Source organism: Hippopotamus amphibius, chromosome 10 (assembly GCF_030028045.1).
Source record: "Hippopotamus amphibius kiboko isolate mHipAmp2 chromosome 10, mHipAmp2.hap2, whole genome shotgun sequence".
NCBI classification, from domain to species: Eukaryota; Metazoa; Chordata; class Mammalia; order Artiodactyla; family Hippopotamidae; genus Hippopotamus; species Hippopotamus amphibius.
Window position 1 is genome coordinate 30,986,798 of NC_080195.1, and position 17,921 is coordinate 31,004,718.

The window sequence follows — 17,921 nt, forward strand, 5'->3', positions numbered from 1 at the left end:
GTATCTGTCTATTTTACATATCAACATTTATATCTATCAATTGCTTTAACTCTCTGAATATGTAAAAGTTACATAGATATGTGACATTTTATTTCCAGGGTGGAAATAGTTGATGTCATAAGGGTTTATCTATGAATCCAGTGCATTGCCTGTGAGGAAGGGAGAAACAAGCCCTGACAGACAGGCTCTGAGCTGTTATCAGCTGGTCCTCCCTGTCGCTAAGAGCTGGCCTGGCACTCACAGACAGGCTGCACTGTTCTCCTGTTGAAAATAAGCAATTTTATACAAGGTCAACGTCTGTAATCATAATGGACGAAGGGAAAAAAAGCAAGGCCACTCTTTACGCAAGGGCCTCCACTTTATGTCTGAGGAGGGTAAAACCTGAAAATTGTCCAAGTCACAATAATGACCAAACGCCCTCTTTTCCTGGCTAATATGAGTAATTTCTGCTCCTTTACCAGTTTCAACCCTAGCATCAGTACAGTGTTTCTTTTTCTAGATAAGAATTATTAAAATACCCCATCATAGATGAATTCCCTGGTTTCTGACAGCATCTAGTCTAACAAAGTCCAGATTCCTGAAACCCTCCCCAAATTACCTAAAAGAAGCCCAAATCCTATAATTACATCCTGTCACTGAGGTGTATACATTTCCCCAGGGTGTGTGTTTTCCTTTGCGGAAACTAGTAATAAATCCAACTTGTTCAACTCAGGTGTGTTCCTGGTGGTTTTTGGCAGAATGGCATTGACACCTATATCTTCACAAATATCCCCCGTTTTACGCAAGTGGAAGCTCTGTTTTTGTACTGACCCACACACGTGCAGGGGTGTGCATTTATTTGTTCCTTTATTCACAAATATGGTGACTTGTAATAAATACTGGGGGAAATATCCCACAAAATATAGAGGGATACATTTCAGAAAAAAAATCTATAAGTTTTAAAGAGAAATAGGATATTGGAATAAAGTATTGAGAATATTTTATAGTCTTAGCATAATGGAGGTCTTGGTGACAAGACATAAAACCCAATAGTCATAAAGAAAGAAGAATGTTGCAAATTACAAAAAATGACAGACACCGCTAAGAAGACCAACAATAGACTGCAAAGAAATGTTATCAACACATAGAAGAGGAAAAGGGCAATTGGAGGTTGTAAAGAAGTTCTTCTACTATTTAAAGGAAAATGAGGAAAATGCATAAACAAAAATCCCTATGCAAAATAATGAAAATTGTGATAAGAAATGATTAATTCATAAATAAAATTGTACAAAATTCATGTTCAAATGCATGTACAATACATGTACAAATTCATGTTCGAATGCACTAGTAATCAGAGAAATAATAATAAAAAATGAGACACCATTTCCCAGTTACCTTGTCATAAATTAAACTGATTGCTCCTAATTAGTTTTGATAAACATGGTGTGGGCACACATCCTTGTCTACTTTTCATGAAAGAATACACACACACACAGACACATACACATACACTCATATAATGATGTTGAACTTTGGACCATTAAACACTGAAATATATACAGTGATTACCCCTGGAGAATCTGGGGAGTTCAACCACAACTTCAGCTTTTACTCTGTATTTTCTATATTATTTCTATGGTGGGACTATTTACAAATACATATCTAGTCACATAAACATATGAAAAATTGGAAACATTGAGAAAATGTTTAACGACGACGACTCCTACCTTCTTGTTAAGGGCAAAGTCTTTGAAACCAGATTTTTGAGTACATGGAAAATATTTGATTTTAAAAAGTTTTAAGAATATAAGAATATTAAAGAATTGTATAGATGCAATATATTTACATGAAAAAATATTTGGTTTGTTAGTATTATTTAAATTATCACCTAATTTGAATAACAGTTGACTGCTGTTTACCTTGTAAAAATACATATGTTGACATAGCCTTTCTTTATTTCCATTGTAGTAAAACATGACACATGATTACTATACTAAATGTGTTTTTATTATATATATTGCCTAACTCTACTTTAGCTTTACTCCCAAAGGGAAACTTTAGTAAACAAATTACTATAAAGACAATTGGGGAATTTCTCTTAGAAATTCAAATGATGTATTTCCATGTTGGCAATTTATGAATTAATTACCAAATATTTTAGGTAGTAAATGTAAGTGATCAGCTGCTATTTTAGATGTTGTTTATTTAGTTCTTATATGTGCCTTTGGGTATTCGAGAAAAAGTATTTCTTCTTATGAAATTTTAGGAATGTCAATTTAAGAACTGCTGTGATTACAACACATGTAAACTGAAAGGCTCAGTAAAATGCGGTTCTGGGTCATGCTGTACATCAAAATGTGAGGTAAGTTTCCAACATTTATGTTGAAAATTGAACTATGATAATAGAAGACTATACTAATTGGATTAATGTGGAATTGATAGAAAGACTCTAGAAATCATTCAGTGGAACCAAGCAGAGAGTCACAAACAACCACAGGTATGTAAGGACAACTACGATGAGATAAAGAAGGCATCTCAGATGAGTACTGATTATTCTATTATATCGAAACCGCAATTTACCATCTTCTCATTTATCAGATAAAGAGTAGAATAAACATGTACATTACTATACAAAAAAATCAACTCTCAAGGCAATGGTAAAGTCACATAAATGGTAAATGACAAATTGAAAAAATACAACATGCATAGTTGACAAAATGTGGAGCAAACAAAATGTGTAGCGTAGAGAACATGCAGAGAACACTCACGCATTCATAAGTAAAAGTCGAATCACATCCCCCCACACACACACACACAGTCACACACAGAGGCACAGGGTGTGCCCAGGCAATTTACAACAATGAAAAGTAGAATTGTTCAAGGTGTACACTGATCGTCTGCAGTAATTAAGATAAACCTAAATAAAAATGATAACAGTGTCATAGAGCAGTCATCCAAATGGCAATCTTAAAAACAGCGATGCCAGATATTGTCTAAGGAATGGGGATAGAGGTCTTTTTTGCATAGTGTTTGTGAAGTTTTGAATTGCTATAATCCCTTTCCTGAGCAATTTTTGCATATCTCTGACTAGAGTATAAATTAGCAAGCTAATTGATTCTTGTGAGTTTTTCTCTTATGCATTCACCCTAGAAAGATGACCATGTGTGGAAAGTTCAGGCAAAAAATACTAATTACAGGATTATTTGCAATAGCAAATCATAAAGGCAAAGTTAATATTTACTGGTATTGGATTTAATTATTATGTATTAATTACATAAATTATTGTATATTGTACAAGAGTTAATAAGTGCAGGCTACATATGGGTGCACTAATATGATATGATCTTCAAGACATACGTTTGGATAAGAAAGCAAGTTCCATAATGCAAAATAGTTTAATTCCAATTCTGGCAAATTACCTACACATAAAAATTCCATATCTTCTTTTTGCTCATTTTTTTCAATTAGGTATATTTTATTATAGTAAAGTTCTTTTAGTGAATACTTCTGAGTATTATGCACACCTATTCAGTCTTATAACTAGTACCACAAAGGATAGGCAATTTCATCACCACTCCCCTCAAATCCTCCCACCCACCATGCCCCTTTCTAGTCCATTCACAGCTCCACCTGCAGACCCTGGTAACTACAGATCTGTTTCCTGCATCTCTGCGTTTGCAAAAGCAAATGACACTTTATTGAATGACATAATATGTGTAAACGTTGTAACTAGGCATCTTTGCATAAGGCATTTCAGCTTCATTCATGTTGTGTTTATCAGTAACTCATTCCTTTTTTGTTGCTGAGTAGTGTTGCAGGCATTTTAAGGAGGTACCACAGTTTGTTAATACATTCCCCAGTTGAGGGACATCTGGGTTGTTTTCAGTTTGGTGTGGTGAAAATACAGCTGCTATAAAAATATTCTTAAGCAGATTTTGTATGAATATGAGGGTTTTATTTCACTTAGACACCTATAAGTGAAATTTCTGTGTCATGCAGTAAGTATATATGGAATTGTATAGGAAACTGAAAACCTGTATTCCAAAGTGGCTACGCTATTTTGAATTCCCAAGAGCCACTTATGAGCCTTACGATTGGTCTGCAAACTAAATATAAATTCTAAAACTACACAACATATGATTCTATTTTATCTTTGCTACTGGTTTATTATTCAAACTTTAAAAATCATTTTACTGGTTGTCCCACAGTTTACAAATTTTGGATCAGAGTCCGGTTTTATATAATACACCATTTCACGTGTAAAGAGTGGATCTTATATAAAAGAACACTCCCACATAGTATAAACACAAAATACGAGGGTGAGTCAAAAATTACCCGCACTCCAGTTGTATTAAAACTTCTATTAATTCTACAGCCAGAGTGCAGGTAATTTTTGACTTACCCTCGTACATTGTAGTCTTTTTGCTTTATATGGTCTTATCTTTTTAGAGCAAGTAACATGAGGAAAACAGAATTTTATAATTAACATCATATATTCCATTTCTGGGTCTCGTTATTGCCTTCTGTAAATTTCTGTTTAGTACCATAGTCCTTGCGTCTGAAGACCTCCCTTTACTATTCCTTGTAACTTCTGTCTGCTGAAATCAATTCTCTCGGTTATTATTTGCCTAGGAAGGTCTTTATTATCCATTCCTTTTTGAACTATGTATTTCCTAAGAATGGAATTGTAGGTTGAAAGAATTTCTTTTTTATGTCATCCTTTATAAGATGCCATTTCATTCATTTATCCCTCATCATTGTCTCAGTCTGTTAAGTATTAAGTCAAACTGGATTGTAGAGTGCGTGTGTGTGCATGTGTGTGTGTTACTTCAGCATACATAGGAGGTAAGTATTTGGACGTGGTGAACTTCACTATGGAAGTCAATGGATGACTAGTCAGCAGGGCATAAAAATATGACCATAAATTTACTCTTTATCTGAGCTGTGCAAGGAGGACTTTTGGCTCTCAAATAATAATAACGTAACCATGATGACAACGGTGAAGGGGATGATGACAGCTGTTCCATACAGCGTTTACCATGTGTTGTTCTAAGCACTTTTTACATTAATTCAGTTTAATACTAACGAGAACCTTATGAGAGAATGATTTTCATCCCAGGTTTACAGATGAGGAATTATGTGTCTCACCCACACAAATAAAAGTCAAAGTCCAAGCAAGAGATTGAAGCCAGGTAGTTTTTAAAAATTTTTATTTTATATTGAACTATGGTTGATGTACAGTGTTGTGTTAGTTTCAGGTGTACAGCAAAGTGATTTAGTTTTATATATATAATTTATAAAATATATATATATTTTTTTTCTTTTTCAAATTCTTCCCCCACTTAGGTTAGCATAGAATATTGAGTGGAGTTCCCTGTGCTGTACAGTAGGCCCTTGTTGGTTATCTATTTTAAAAGTAGTATAGTGCACATGAAACCAGCTAGTTTGTCTCCTGGGTCTCTCCAAGAAGAAAATGGTAGAGGCCTCATTACTCTGATTTTGAGGAACAAGTACGTTTAAACAAATCTGTGTATCCTCCCTCCAAATGCTGGTTATGTCTGATGGCCTCTCAGTGTAGAACACAAAGCTCTGCTGGAGGGATCCTTTTGTCCTTTGAGACAGTTACCTTTCTTCAGGCTTCATCATGAATACCATACGTGCCGTTTCCTACAGACAACTCAGGCTTCGGTCTCTGTAATGCCCTCAAGTATCAATAATCAGGCACATCTCATTTTGTCTTCCGTCAGTCACTGAGAATAGTCACTCACGGAATGTGACTTTCATTTTCCTCCTAGGTATCGGTAGCAGGCACTCCCTGTAGAAAGAGTGTTGATCAAGAGTGTGATTTTACTGAGTATTGCAATGGGACTTCCAGTAATTGTGTTCCTGACACGTATGCAATGAATGGCCAATCGTGCAGGTTGGGAACTGCCTATTGTTACAATGGACGATGCCAAACTGCTGATAACCAGTGTGCCAAGATGTTTGGAAAAGGTATTGCTCTTTCTTACGTATTTCTCTTTTTCTTGTCTGTGATGAAGCAGTAGAAATTAGTAATTTTATTAAGCTTCAATTCTGAGTAGATCATATCTTCCTAATATTCTGCGTAATGCATGGGAAGGATACTAAAACATTTCTGTTGCACATGGGAGGACGCGGTAAAACACTTGTGCAATTAATTTTATGAGCTGAACCAGCCACTTTTTTTTTGGGGGGGGGGGGCGTCTGTCTTGGGTCTTCATTGCTTCGCATGGCTTTCTCTAGTTGTGACAAGTGGGGGCTGCTCTTCGTTGCGATGCACAGGGTTCTCATTGTGATGGCTTTCCTTGTTGCTGATGGAGCACTGGCTCTAGGAGCATGGGCTTCAGTAGTTGTGACACGTGGGCTCATCAGTTGTGGCTCACGGGCTCTAGAGCGCAGGCTCAGTAGTTGTAACGGGCTTAGTTGCTCCACAGCATGTGGGATCTTCCCAGACCAGGGATAGAACCCGTGTCCCCTGCATTGGCAGGCGGATTCTTAGCCACTGTGCCACCGGGGAAGGCCCTGAACCAGCCACTTCTGTCATGAAACACCATTTTTACTTAAAATAATAATTGAGACAAACTAGAAGAGTTGGGTATTTGGCAGACATTTTATCAAAAATGAATGAGGTGAGCCTGTGCCTTCAAGGAAAACAACTGGCACAATTTGTTGCTAAGGACAAAACTCACACTTTCAACTAAGAATTTGAGTTTTAGAAACATTATCTTCCACTGTGACTTGACAGCTTCCCAACACAAAGTTCAGTGTAAAAATTAAAATTAATATTAGTATTAATATGATCATTACCTTGAACACTTTATCAAGTAGATTGTGTATCTCCACTTTGTTTTGTTCTTCTTCTGGGGAACATATTCCTCCTTTGCCTCATTTTTCCTGATTGTCTTTTTATTTCTATGTATTGGGTGGGTTGATTACATTTTGTAGGACACTTTCTGTGGGGCCCAGCGGTGCACTCCCCTCCGTTCTCCAGAGCTGTGTGCTCAGAGGGGACTGTCTGTGTGGACTGCAAGGCCTCTGGGGTCCTGGGTCTGGTGTTGGTCCACCGATGGGAGGTGTCAGCTCTTGGGACACCTGGGTGGAGGTTTGGAGGGGCCTGTCTTATGTATTTCTTTTAGCTTAAATTTGGATCCCTCTATAGGATATAATACATTTCACACAACTCTAGAAGTGGAAGAACCTGAATCACAAGATCAGTAAAGGTTAAATTTGAATGAAAGAAGGTTAGCTTTCTGTAGGAGTGTTTCAGATTTTCCAGGATAGTGTTGTACCTTCCTTTTCTCATGGTTCGATCTTTGGTTTTAGTTTTAGCTACCTGAGCAAAAATCCATGTTTACAGCTCAAATCAGGAGCTGTACTTATGTATCTAGAGATTGGGATGGCAAGTCAGTAGATTCTGAAATTTTACTTAATTTCCTTTTACTTTACACATTCATAATCTAATTTTAATGGCCTGAAACTGTTGCAGGAAGGGAGAGCCCTTCCAGGGCCTGAGAAGGGGCTCTTGTCTAACACTCAGAAATGAATTGTCAGAGGAGACACACGAGCTGACAAAGCAAGAGACTTTATTGGGAGGGGGCGCCCGACGGAGAGCAGGAGGGTGGCAGAACCTAGGAGGACGTTCTGCCATGTGGCTTGCAGTCTCGGGTTTTATGGTGATGGGATCAGTTTCCAGGTTGTCTCTGGCCCATCACTCTGATTTAGGGTCCTTTCTGCTGGCGCATGCATCTCTCCGCCAAGATGAACTCCAGTGAGAAGAATTCTGGGAGGTGGGTAGGACTTGTGGACTGGCATCTCCTCTCTCCTTTTGACCTTTCCTGTATTCTTCCTGTAGGTGGTGTCTCCTCAGTTCCATGTTTTTTACCTGGACCTTCTATTGTAAAATAACTCACGCAAATTGTTACTGTCTTTTCCTGGCCAGGGTGGGCGTTTCGGTCAGTGTTTCCACTAACAGTTATAAGTTGAAAAAGGACAGTAATCACACTGAAGCCTCACTTGGGAGGATGCCTTAAAAGATTTTGACCACGTGGTCATTCATTTCCTATGAAGGAGAAATGGCCAGAGGTTGGATTATAGAGGTACTCATGGACAGTGACAAGGGGCCAAGCTGGTTGCTGGGGAGCCTAGGTGTAGAAAGATTGGAAGATTAGAGACAAGAATTCCGGGATAGAAATAATTGGATAGACACATGGATTTGAACAAGAAATGTGAAGATTCATCCACCAGGTTAATACCCACCAAAGAAGTGCCCTCTGTGGATTAGACATGGAACAATCAAATAGACATAATGACTTGGCCAGTTTACACCAGCCAGCGACCATGGTCCTCCACCCCCGTGCCTGTAGGGTGGACACGTGTCTGAACTTTCTCTATTTCTTTCTATTGTTGTTTCTGAGGTAACTGATTCTTATCTGAGTTTGCCTTATCTCTTTCTTGAGTACTTGCATCATCTGATCAAATTCAGCCAAGAGTAACCAAGACCTTCTGTTTCCTGACCACGTTGCCTAAGGCAGTACGTTCATTAAGGGCATTATCTACCTTTAAATTATTTAGAAGACAGTTTCTCCAGAAGTTTCAGCATTGCATAGCATGCATTACTCTCCTCCTTGCCACCTACTGCCAGGCTTCAATTGCAGTGCCACACTTTAGGCATATTTTACAATAGAATTTCACATCTAGGTACCAATTCCTGTGTTTATTGAAATGGAAATGAACTGCAACTCTCTTGAGATTTACATACCTAAAACAGCTACTCTGCTGCTCCACATAGCCTTCACTGTGATGGCCACACTGACTGATGAGCCCCTACTTAAAACATTGCTTGTACCCCATCAGACAAAAAAAAAGAAAACATGCACTCCATCTACTGGTTTTGAAGGTTTTGCCACAACTGACATTTCAGATCTCTCATTTCATTAAGCAGAGCAACTTACAAGGTCAAGCCTGATATACCTTGGACTGGGAAGGCTGCATTCCCACAGGGAGGGGTCTGCAAATTGTTTTTAACCATAAGATAATTTACTACAATAGATATAACCATTTTCTATTTTCTGTTAGGTAAGGCAGTTGTTTCTTTCTACTTGTGAAATGGATAGGTGTGGTTTCGGGGGCTCCGAGGAGCCTGGTCCTTTATGTCTCAGCACAAAAAGAATTCAGTGAGAGGCAAAGTGATAGGTAAGAAGTGATTTATTAGAATAGGACGCTTGTGAGGCTTACAAGCTGGAGGGCAAGAGGGTGCCGTGCCAAGAACTTACTGGGCTACAGTTTTATAATCAAAGGAAAAGTGGGGAGGGGGATGGGATCTTCTTTGTCTCTCTTGAGTTGACGTCATGCTTCCATCATCAGCTCCTCCTCCAGGTTGGGCAGGGGAGTTTTTGTGCCTACGTGGTCAAGCTGGGACTGTAAAAATTATTTCAGGTCTCTGTACAATGAGTACCTTTCCATAAATTATTGTTTTTTATGTGTGCAGAGGGCATGTCCTAGGGATCATTAACTTACTGAGCTCACTGTGCAGGATGTGGGCCTCGTGCCACCATTGTTTTATTGTTTGGGGGCGTGTCTGGTGCTTGTGTTGTATGGTCTTGTTGCGAAGCAAGCCTGCTTGGTTTTGTAGTTAAGCCAAGCTGCTTTCTTGAGTAATCATTAGTTTACAAGGGTGTCCCATACTTTTTTCTACTTACAATCCCCTGGTGGGGTTAACTATTTAATCAGCTACTTTGTTCCATTACTCTGTCCCTATCACTTGCATTGACAGGGTACACACAGGAAATAACAAAAACAAAAACAAAAAACCATGATCAAAACCATGATTTTTTTGTTTCCGCTATGAGGTTCATTAGCTTTTTGTTGACAGATGATTTATTTGCATTAAGAATAATAACCTAATAGACATGTTTTTGTTTTAAGGTGCTCAAGGTGCTCCATTTGCCTGTTTTAAAGAAGTTAATTCTCTGCGTAATAGTCTTGGAAACTGTGGTTTTAAAAATTCCCGACCGTTACCTTGTGAACAGAAGTATGTATATAGAAAATGATTGTTTCATTGTTATAAAAATTATGTATTTCTTGTCAAGAGACACTAATGGTAATGGATAGTAATAACTGTTGACTTAAAAAAAATGCACAACGTGAGAGCTGTGAGTTAAGTTTTATTTTGGGGCAAAATGAGGACTGCAGCCCGGGAGACAGCATTTCAGAGAGCTCTGAGAATCTGCTCCAAAGAGGCAGGTGGGGAAGGTCAGTATATATGTGATTTTGGTGAAGGGGGAGGACATGCAATCAAGCATATATTTTCTTAGTAGAAGGTTTCTGCTAGTCACAAGAAGCAGCTGTCACGTTTTCTAGATATGAGGAGATGCAAGAATTGGGCTCATAAAATTGGCTCCTGAATATATCTATCTGAAGACCTGTTCTGCCAGTTTTTCCCAGGGCACAGGGTGCCTCATTTCTGCTCTCCACCCTGAACTCCTTTTGGGGGGTGCTGAAAGTCAGCAGCTGCAGCAGCACATGATTTAATCCTCGTAGAGGTAGATGACAAGTACGCAAGACCAAATTGTAGTTGACAATAGTAAATCGTATATCTGGAGAATATTTACAAATAACATTATGTGTATAATCCTTTTATGCAATTCATCTCTCTTTTTCTTTTCCCTGCTATTGTGTTAACAAGGAGACTAGACTAAGAGAAGTTTGATGTTTATTACTGAAGGTAGAAAGTGGGCTCAGTGCAAAGGGAACAGATGAAATCACCCATCTCCTAGTCTTTCCCTAAAAGGCTTCCATCTGCATACTAAGAAAGCTGCTACCTGAAGGTCAGGTTTCTAATTTAGCACACATCTAGGGGCAGACTGAAGTCCTCCCAGAGACTGGAGAAACTGATAGACACTTTCCCTGCCATCTCTTTGTATCCCACTCTAATTCACCAGTACCTCTCTATGAGGAACTTGAGCAGATTTCTAAACCCCAGCTTTTGCACTGCCACCTGAGGGTCAGGTCCCCAGGTCACCTGGCTCTGGTAGCCAAAGGGACTTCCATTCACAAATCTCACAGAAGTGTAGCAAGCAAAGGAGTTCTTGAGTGGCTATGCCCCCAGGGTTCAGCAAAGAAGGAGCAGACAAAAATGCCCTTTTCCCAGTCTTACCTGAAAAGGGGTCCGTATGCATATTTTAAAAGCTATTGACTGGGGACTTCCCTGGTGGCACAGTGGTTAAGAATCTGCCTGCCAATGAAGGGGACATGGGTTCAATCCCTGGTCTGGGAAGATCCCACATGCTACAGAGCAACTAAGCCCGTGTGCCACAACTACTGAGCCTGCGCTCAAGAGCCTACAAGCCACAACTACTGAACCTATGTGCTGCAACTACTGAAGCCTACATGCCTAGAGCCTGTGCTCTGCAACAAGAGAAGCCACCGCAATGAGAAGCTCACGCACTGCAACGAGGAGTAGCCCCCATTCGCCACAACTAGAGAAAGCCCACATGCAGGAACAAAGACCCAATGTAACCAGTAAATAAATAAATAAGTAAATCTTAAAAAAAACCCAAAAAAACAATAAACTTCCCAACAAACAAGTGCATTGGTGAATTCTACCAAACATGTAAAAAAAAAAAGAATTAACAAATTCTTCTAAAAATCTTCTGAAAATTAGAATAGGAGAGAAAACTTCCAAACTCATTTTACAAGACTAGCATTACCCTAATACTAAAGACAGACTAGGACATTACAAGAAGAGAAATAACAGGCCAATATCCCTAATGAACATAGATGCAAATTTTTAAAAAAAAAATAACAAATTTAACAGTACTTGAAAAGGAACGTACACCATGATCCAGTGGGAAATATTCCAGGGGTGCAAGAATGGTTCAATATCCACGAATCAATCAATGTGATACACCACATTAATAAAATGAAGGATAAAAATCATATGATCATCTCAGTAGGTACAGAAAAAGCATTTGACAAAATTCAACATCCTTCATTATAATAACTCTCAACATATTAGTGTAGAAGGACTTTCCCTTGACATAATGAAAGTCATATATGGCAAACCCACAGTTAACATACTTAACAGTAACAACTGGGAGTATTACCCCTAAGATCAAGAACAAGACAATAATGTCTTCTCTTGTCACTTCTATTTAATATAATACTGGTGTAATAATCAAAATAACATGATATTGCCATAAAACTGAGATATATCAATGAAACAGCATCTCCTGGAAACAAACACATATATACACAGTGAATTAATTTTCAGTGAAGGGGGTCACAATTATAAAATGGGGAAAGAACAGATTCTTCAATAAATAGTGTAGGGAAAACTGTATTGCTACAGGAAAAAATTAAACTGGACCTCTATCTTATACTATACACAAAAATTATCTCAAAGTGGAAAGAAAAAAAAAAAAAACACTTGAATGCAGAACCTGAAACTGTAAAATGCCTAGGTGAAAATATAGGAGATAGGCTTCTTTTTTTTTTTAAGTACTTTTATTGAGATACAGTTAACAGACAATAAACAGCATATATTTAGGGTGTACAATTTGGTATCCCAATCTCCCAATTCATTCTCCCCCAACCCCCCCCACCCCACTTTCCCCACTTGGTGTCCATGTGTTTGTTCTCTACATCGTGTCTCTATTTCTGCCTTGCATTTCCTCTTTCATAGTTGTTAGCATTTGACTTATGTATTGAGGTGCTCCTATATTGGGTGCATATTTATTTACAATTATCTCCTCTTCTTGGCTGGATCCCTTGATCTTTATGTAATGTCCTTTCTTGTCTCTTGTAACATTTTTTATGTTAAAGTCTATTTAATCTGATATGAATATTGCTACTCCAGCTTTCTTTTGATTTTCATTTGCATGGGATATCTTTTTCCATCCCCTCACTTTCAGTCTGTATGTGTTCCTAGGTCTGAAGTGGGTCTCTTGTAGACAGCATATATATGGGTCTTGTTTTTGTATCCATTCAGCCAGCCTGTGTCTTTTGGTTGGTGCATTGAGTCCATTTACATTCAAGGTCATTATTGATGTGTATGTTCCTAGTACCATTTTCTTAATTGTTTTGTTTTTGTTTTTGTAGGTCCTTTTCTTCTCTTATGTTTCCCACTTAGAGAAGTTCCTTTAGCATTTGTTGTAGAGCTGATTTGGTGGTGCTGAATTGTCTTAACTGTTGCTTGTCTGTAAAGCTTTTGATTTCTCTATCGAATCTGAATGAGATCCTTGCTGGGTAGAGTATTCTTGCCTGTAGGTTCTTCCCTGTCATCACTTGAAATATATCATGCCACTCCCTTCTGGCTTGCAGGGTTTCTGCTGAGAAATCAGCTGTTAACCTTATGGGAGTTCCCTTGTATGTTATTTGTCGTTTTTCCCTTGTTGCTTTTAATAACTTTTCTCTGTCTTTAACTTTTGTCAATTTGACTGCTATATGTCTTGGCATGTTTCTCCTTGGGTTTATCCTGCCTGGGACTCTCTGTGCTTCCTGGACTTGGGTAGCTATTTCCTTTCCTATGTTAGGGAATTTTTTGGCTATAATCTCTTCCAATATTTTCTCAGGTCCTTTCTCTCTTCTCCTTCTGGGACCCCTATAATGCGAATGTTGGTGCGTTTAACGTTGTCCCAGAGGTCTCGTCTTAGGCTGTCTTCAGTTCTTTTCATCCTTTTTTCCCTATTTTATTCCGCATCAGTGATTTTCACCATTCTGTCTTCCAGGTCACTTATTCACCCTTCTGCCTCAGTTAATCTGCTATTGGTTCCTTCTAGTGTATTTTTCATTTCAGTTATTGTGTTGCATATCTCTGTTTGTTTGCTCTTTAATTCTTCTAGGTCTTTGGCAAACTTTTCAATCTTTGCATCCAGTCTTTTTTCAAAGTCCTGGATCATCTTCACCATCATCATTCTGAATTCTTTTTCTGGAAGGGTGCCTATCTCCTCTTCATTTAGTTGTTTTTGGGGGGCTTTTATCCTGTCCCTTCATCTGGTACAAAGTCCTCTGCTTTTTCATTTTCTCTATCTTTCTGTGGCTGTGGTTTTCAGTTCCACAAGATGGAATACTACTGATACTGCTTGATACTGCTGTCTGCCCTTTTGTGGAGGAAGCTGTCTAGGAGGCTTATGCATGCTTCCTGATGGGAGGGACTGATGGTGGGTAGGGCTGGGTGGGCAGAGCTCAGTAAAACTTTAATCTGCTTGTCTGCTAATGGGTGGGGCTGTGTTCACACCTTGTTGGTTGTTTGACCTGAGGCTACTTAGCACTGGAGCTTACAGGCTCTTTGGTAGAGCTAATGGCAGACCCCCTGGAAGTGCTCACACCAATGAGCACTTCCCAGAACCCCTGCTGCCAGTGCCCCTGTCTCCTCGGTGAGCCACAGCTGCCCCCCACCTCTGCAGGCAACCCTCCAACACCAGCAGGTAGGTCTGGTTCAGTCTCCTATGGGGTCATTGCTCCTTCCCCCTGGGTCCTGGTGAGCACACTTTTTTCTGTGCCCTCCAAGAGTGGAGTCTCTGTTTTCCCCAGTCCTGTGGAGGTCCTGCAATCAAATTCCCCTGGCTTTCAAAGTCTGATTCTCTAGAGATTCCTCCTCCCGTTGCTGGACTCCCAGGTTGGGAAGCTTAACATGGGGCTCAGAACCCTCACTTTAGTGGATGGACTTCTGAAGTATGACTGTTCTCCAGTTTCTGAGTCACCCACCCAGCATTAATGGGATTTGATTTTAATGCAATTGCGCCCCTCCTACCATCTCATTGCGGCTTCTCCTTTGTCTCTGGATGTGGGGTGTCTTTTTTGGTGAGTTCCAGTGTCTTTCTGTGGATGATTATTCAGCAGTTAGTTGTAATTCCGGTGCTCTTGCAAGAGGGAGTGAGCGCATGTCCTTCTATTCTGCCATCTTAATCCTATCTCTGGAGATAGGCTTCTTGACATTGGTCTTGGCAATGTATTTTTGGATTGGCACCAAAGGCAAAAGCAACAAAAGAAAAATTAGACAACTAGGACTATATCAAACTAAAAAGCTTCTGCTTAACACTGGAAACCATCCACAAATGGAAGGGCAAACTATGGAATGGGAGAAAATATTTGTGAACCATGTATCTAATAAGGGGTTAATATCCAAAACATACAAGGAACTCTTACATATCAATAACAAAAAATAGTTTTAAAATAATAATGATAACCTTTATAAAAATGGGGAAAGGACCCAAATAGACATCCCCCGCCAAAAAAAATACAAATGCCAACAAGTACATGGAAAGGTAGTTAAAATCACTAATGATTAGGACTATGCAAGTCAAAACCACAATGAGATATCACCTCACACTTGTTAGGATGGCCATCAACAAAAGACAAGAGCTAACAAATGCTGGTGAGGATGTGAAGAAAAGGGAACACTTGTATACTGTGGGAATGTAAGCTGGTACAACCACTATGGAAAACAGTATGGAAATTAAAGATAGAACTATTATATGATCCATCAATAGTCAAACATTAGAAACAATAAGTGTCTATCAACAGATGGATGGATCAAAAATGTGGAATACATGCAATGGAATAGTTAGCTTTAAAAAAGATGGAAATCCTGACATTTGTGATGAATGTTGGGCAGTATGCTAGGTAAAATAAAACAGAGAAAGCATGACTTATCTGGACTTCATCTGAAATGATAATAGTACATGAATTTTCCGAAAAGAAAATCACTAGATGAGACTGGAATTCAATAGCTTAATTCATCTACATTCAGCAGACTGTGCCAGTTCCAAGAATTGAACCACAAATACAAATTTTGAGAGAACGGACTTTGGAGGAAGAGTTTGTATTTCAATAGTCAGACTGGAAAAAGACCTACCATGCAAAGTTGGTTTAAGATATATTCCATAGAAGGAGAATAGGGCAACAATCAAAAGAATTATTTCCATCTGAGAAACTAGAATAATTAGGCTGGAGGGGAGAAAAACTTGGAAAGAGTTTTGGGTATTGAATCCCACTCTCATTTCAATTTTCACTTCTTGATGCCATTAAGCTAATCCCTGTGATTTTAAAGAGCCCCACTATGGTCTTTTAGGACAAATGGATGAAATTTCCAAAGGGAAGACTTTTGGAGAGATAATAATGGCATGCTGAACAGGCACATATCAATAACTAAGAATCGTTTCCATTCAGGATGAGAATGGATAGATTTGAGTGATTCCAAGAACAAGGCATAAGCTAGGAATATTAGAAGTCTCTTAGACAAGCCAGTATTCTACCCAATGATAAATTATTTTGATAAATAGCTAAATAAGCTTTTTATAGGATAAATTTTGGTATGCTTATGCCAAAATGGAATCTAAAAGTGTCTGAATTCTCAAGAGAGGAGTGCAGAATCCTGGACTGAAGAATCCTGGGATTGAAATGGAGAGTCTGTATACTAAAGAGACTTACCAACTAAAGATCATGGCAGGTACCATGAGCATAATCAGAAAAGGCTCCAAAGATGCACAAAGTGTAAATAAATGTCATCCGCCATTCTCAACAAATGTTGGGTAACAATGTGCAGACTGGCCAAGCTTTATCAACATGGGAGCAGGTGGTGAATTTTCCCAAAGAATGTGATAAAGTACAATGAGGCTAGATAACAAAATTGAGTTCTGAAATAGGAAATGAAGGCATGTCTGACCATTTAAGTTCAGTGTGTAGTTTTCAGTTCTGCTACAGTGCTAATTAATTGTACCCCATTCAGTTGTGCACCATGAAACAATGTCATTGTGGCATTTTTCTGGTTTTTTACTATCAAACAACATTTAAGTCACCACTTACATAATAGAATACTTATTTAAAAGTTTGTTTCATTAAAAGACAAAATGATAAGACATTTTTTGCTCTCCCTTCCCAGAGACGTTCTTTGTGGAAAATTAGCTTGTGTTTGGCCAAATAATAATACTTATAAAAGTGATGTTCGAGCTGCAATTTACTCATATACTCAAGGACGTGTATGCATAACTGCCAGGTCATCGGTGAGATCAGGTGGAAGAGATTATGCCTATGTGGCTGATGGCACTGTGTGTGGTCCACAAATGGTAACAAAACACGTTCTCTTATATTTATCTGTTAAATTACGTAGTTATCAGATACTGTATTCCATGATGACTATCGCAGTCATACAGAATGGATTTGAACCTGGTACTGCCGCTTATTTCCCATACAATATTGAAAAGAAAATTAAACTAAGCCTCAGTTATCCAATACCATTGATTTTTGGATTAATCTGTCATCAGTCCTAATGTGAGAAGATGTGTTTTTAAGCACAAGATTCTCCTACCTGACAGGTGTGTTTTGTTTTGTTTTGTTTTTAGATTTTAAAATTCTGATAGCTTTGAATCATAACATTCTAATTTTGAGTTTTTAATTTTTCCTGCTTCACAAAGAAACATCATTGAGCTTTCATACTTCTTCAATCATCTGCTTAGGTGTATGGTCAAAATATAAGTGTGAGAAGTTGGGAAGAACCAAAGAAGAAGTCTGCGCTGGGAGAGCACAGTTATAGCGATGTACAAGCTTATGTCGGCGTGTCCATGCCGTGCTATTCATGTAGTCAGAAAATAAAGGGAGGGCAGAAACGGTTCAGAGGCTTAGTGAGTCAGTCTGGAAGTATGAGTGCACACCTTCCAGAAAATACAAGGCGTCTGAGGTTTAATGCAGCAGTTGTAAATCAGTGTGTTTCATGTAAATTGCATTTAGTACTTACTTGCTGGATTAAAAATAAAACAGAACCTTAAAATGGTTAATCAGTTAGCCAGTTCTTATATCTGCGTTCAGCAATTCTGTTCCCTTGGAAACTTGCTTCTTGTGGTCGGCAGCTTCCAAAATGCTCCAGCACTCCCGCTTCCTGGTATTCACTCGCCTGGGTAATCCTCTTCCTTTGTGTGTGCGCT

At 38.7% G+C, this 17,921-nt stretch overlaps 1 protein-coding gene across 1 annotated transcript in view; it reads left to right on the forward strand.

Annotated features, from left to right (window-relative positions):
* Nucleotides 1–17,921, forward strand: part of LOC130830067 (disintegrin and metalloproteinase domain-containing protein 18-like) — an 80,190-nt gene that overhangs the window by 37,979 nt on the left and 24,290 nt on the right. Inside the window, exons 13-16 of the mRNA XM_057696966.1 lie at nt 2,246–2,341; nt 5,775–5,973; nt 9,925–10,030; nt 16,883–17,066. Of these exons, the coding sequence (XP_057552949.1) occupies nt 2,246–2,341; nt 5,775–5,973; nt 9,925–10,030; nt 16,883–17,066 (585 nt within the window). The remainder of the gene's footprint in view (nt 1–2,245; nt 2,342–5,774; nt 5,974–9,924; nt 10,031–16,882; nt 17,067–17,921) is intronic.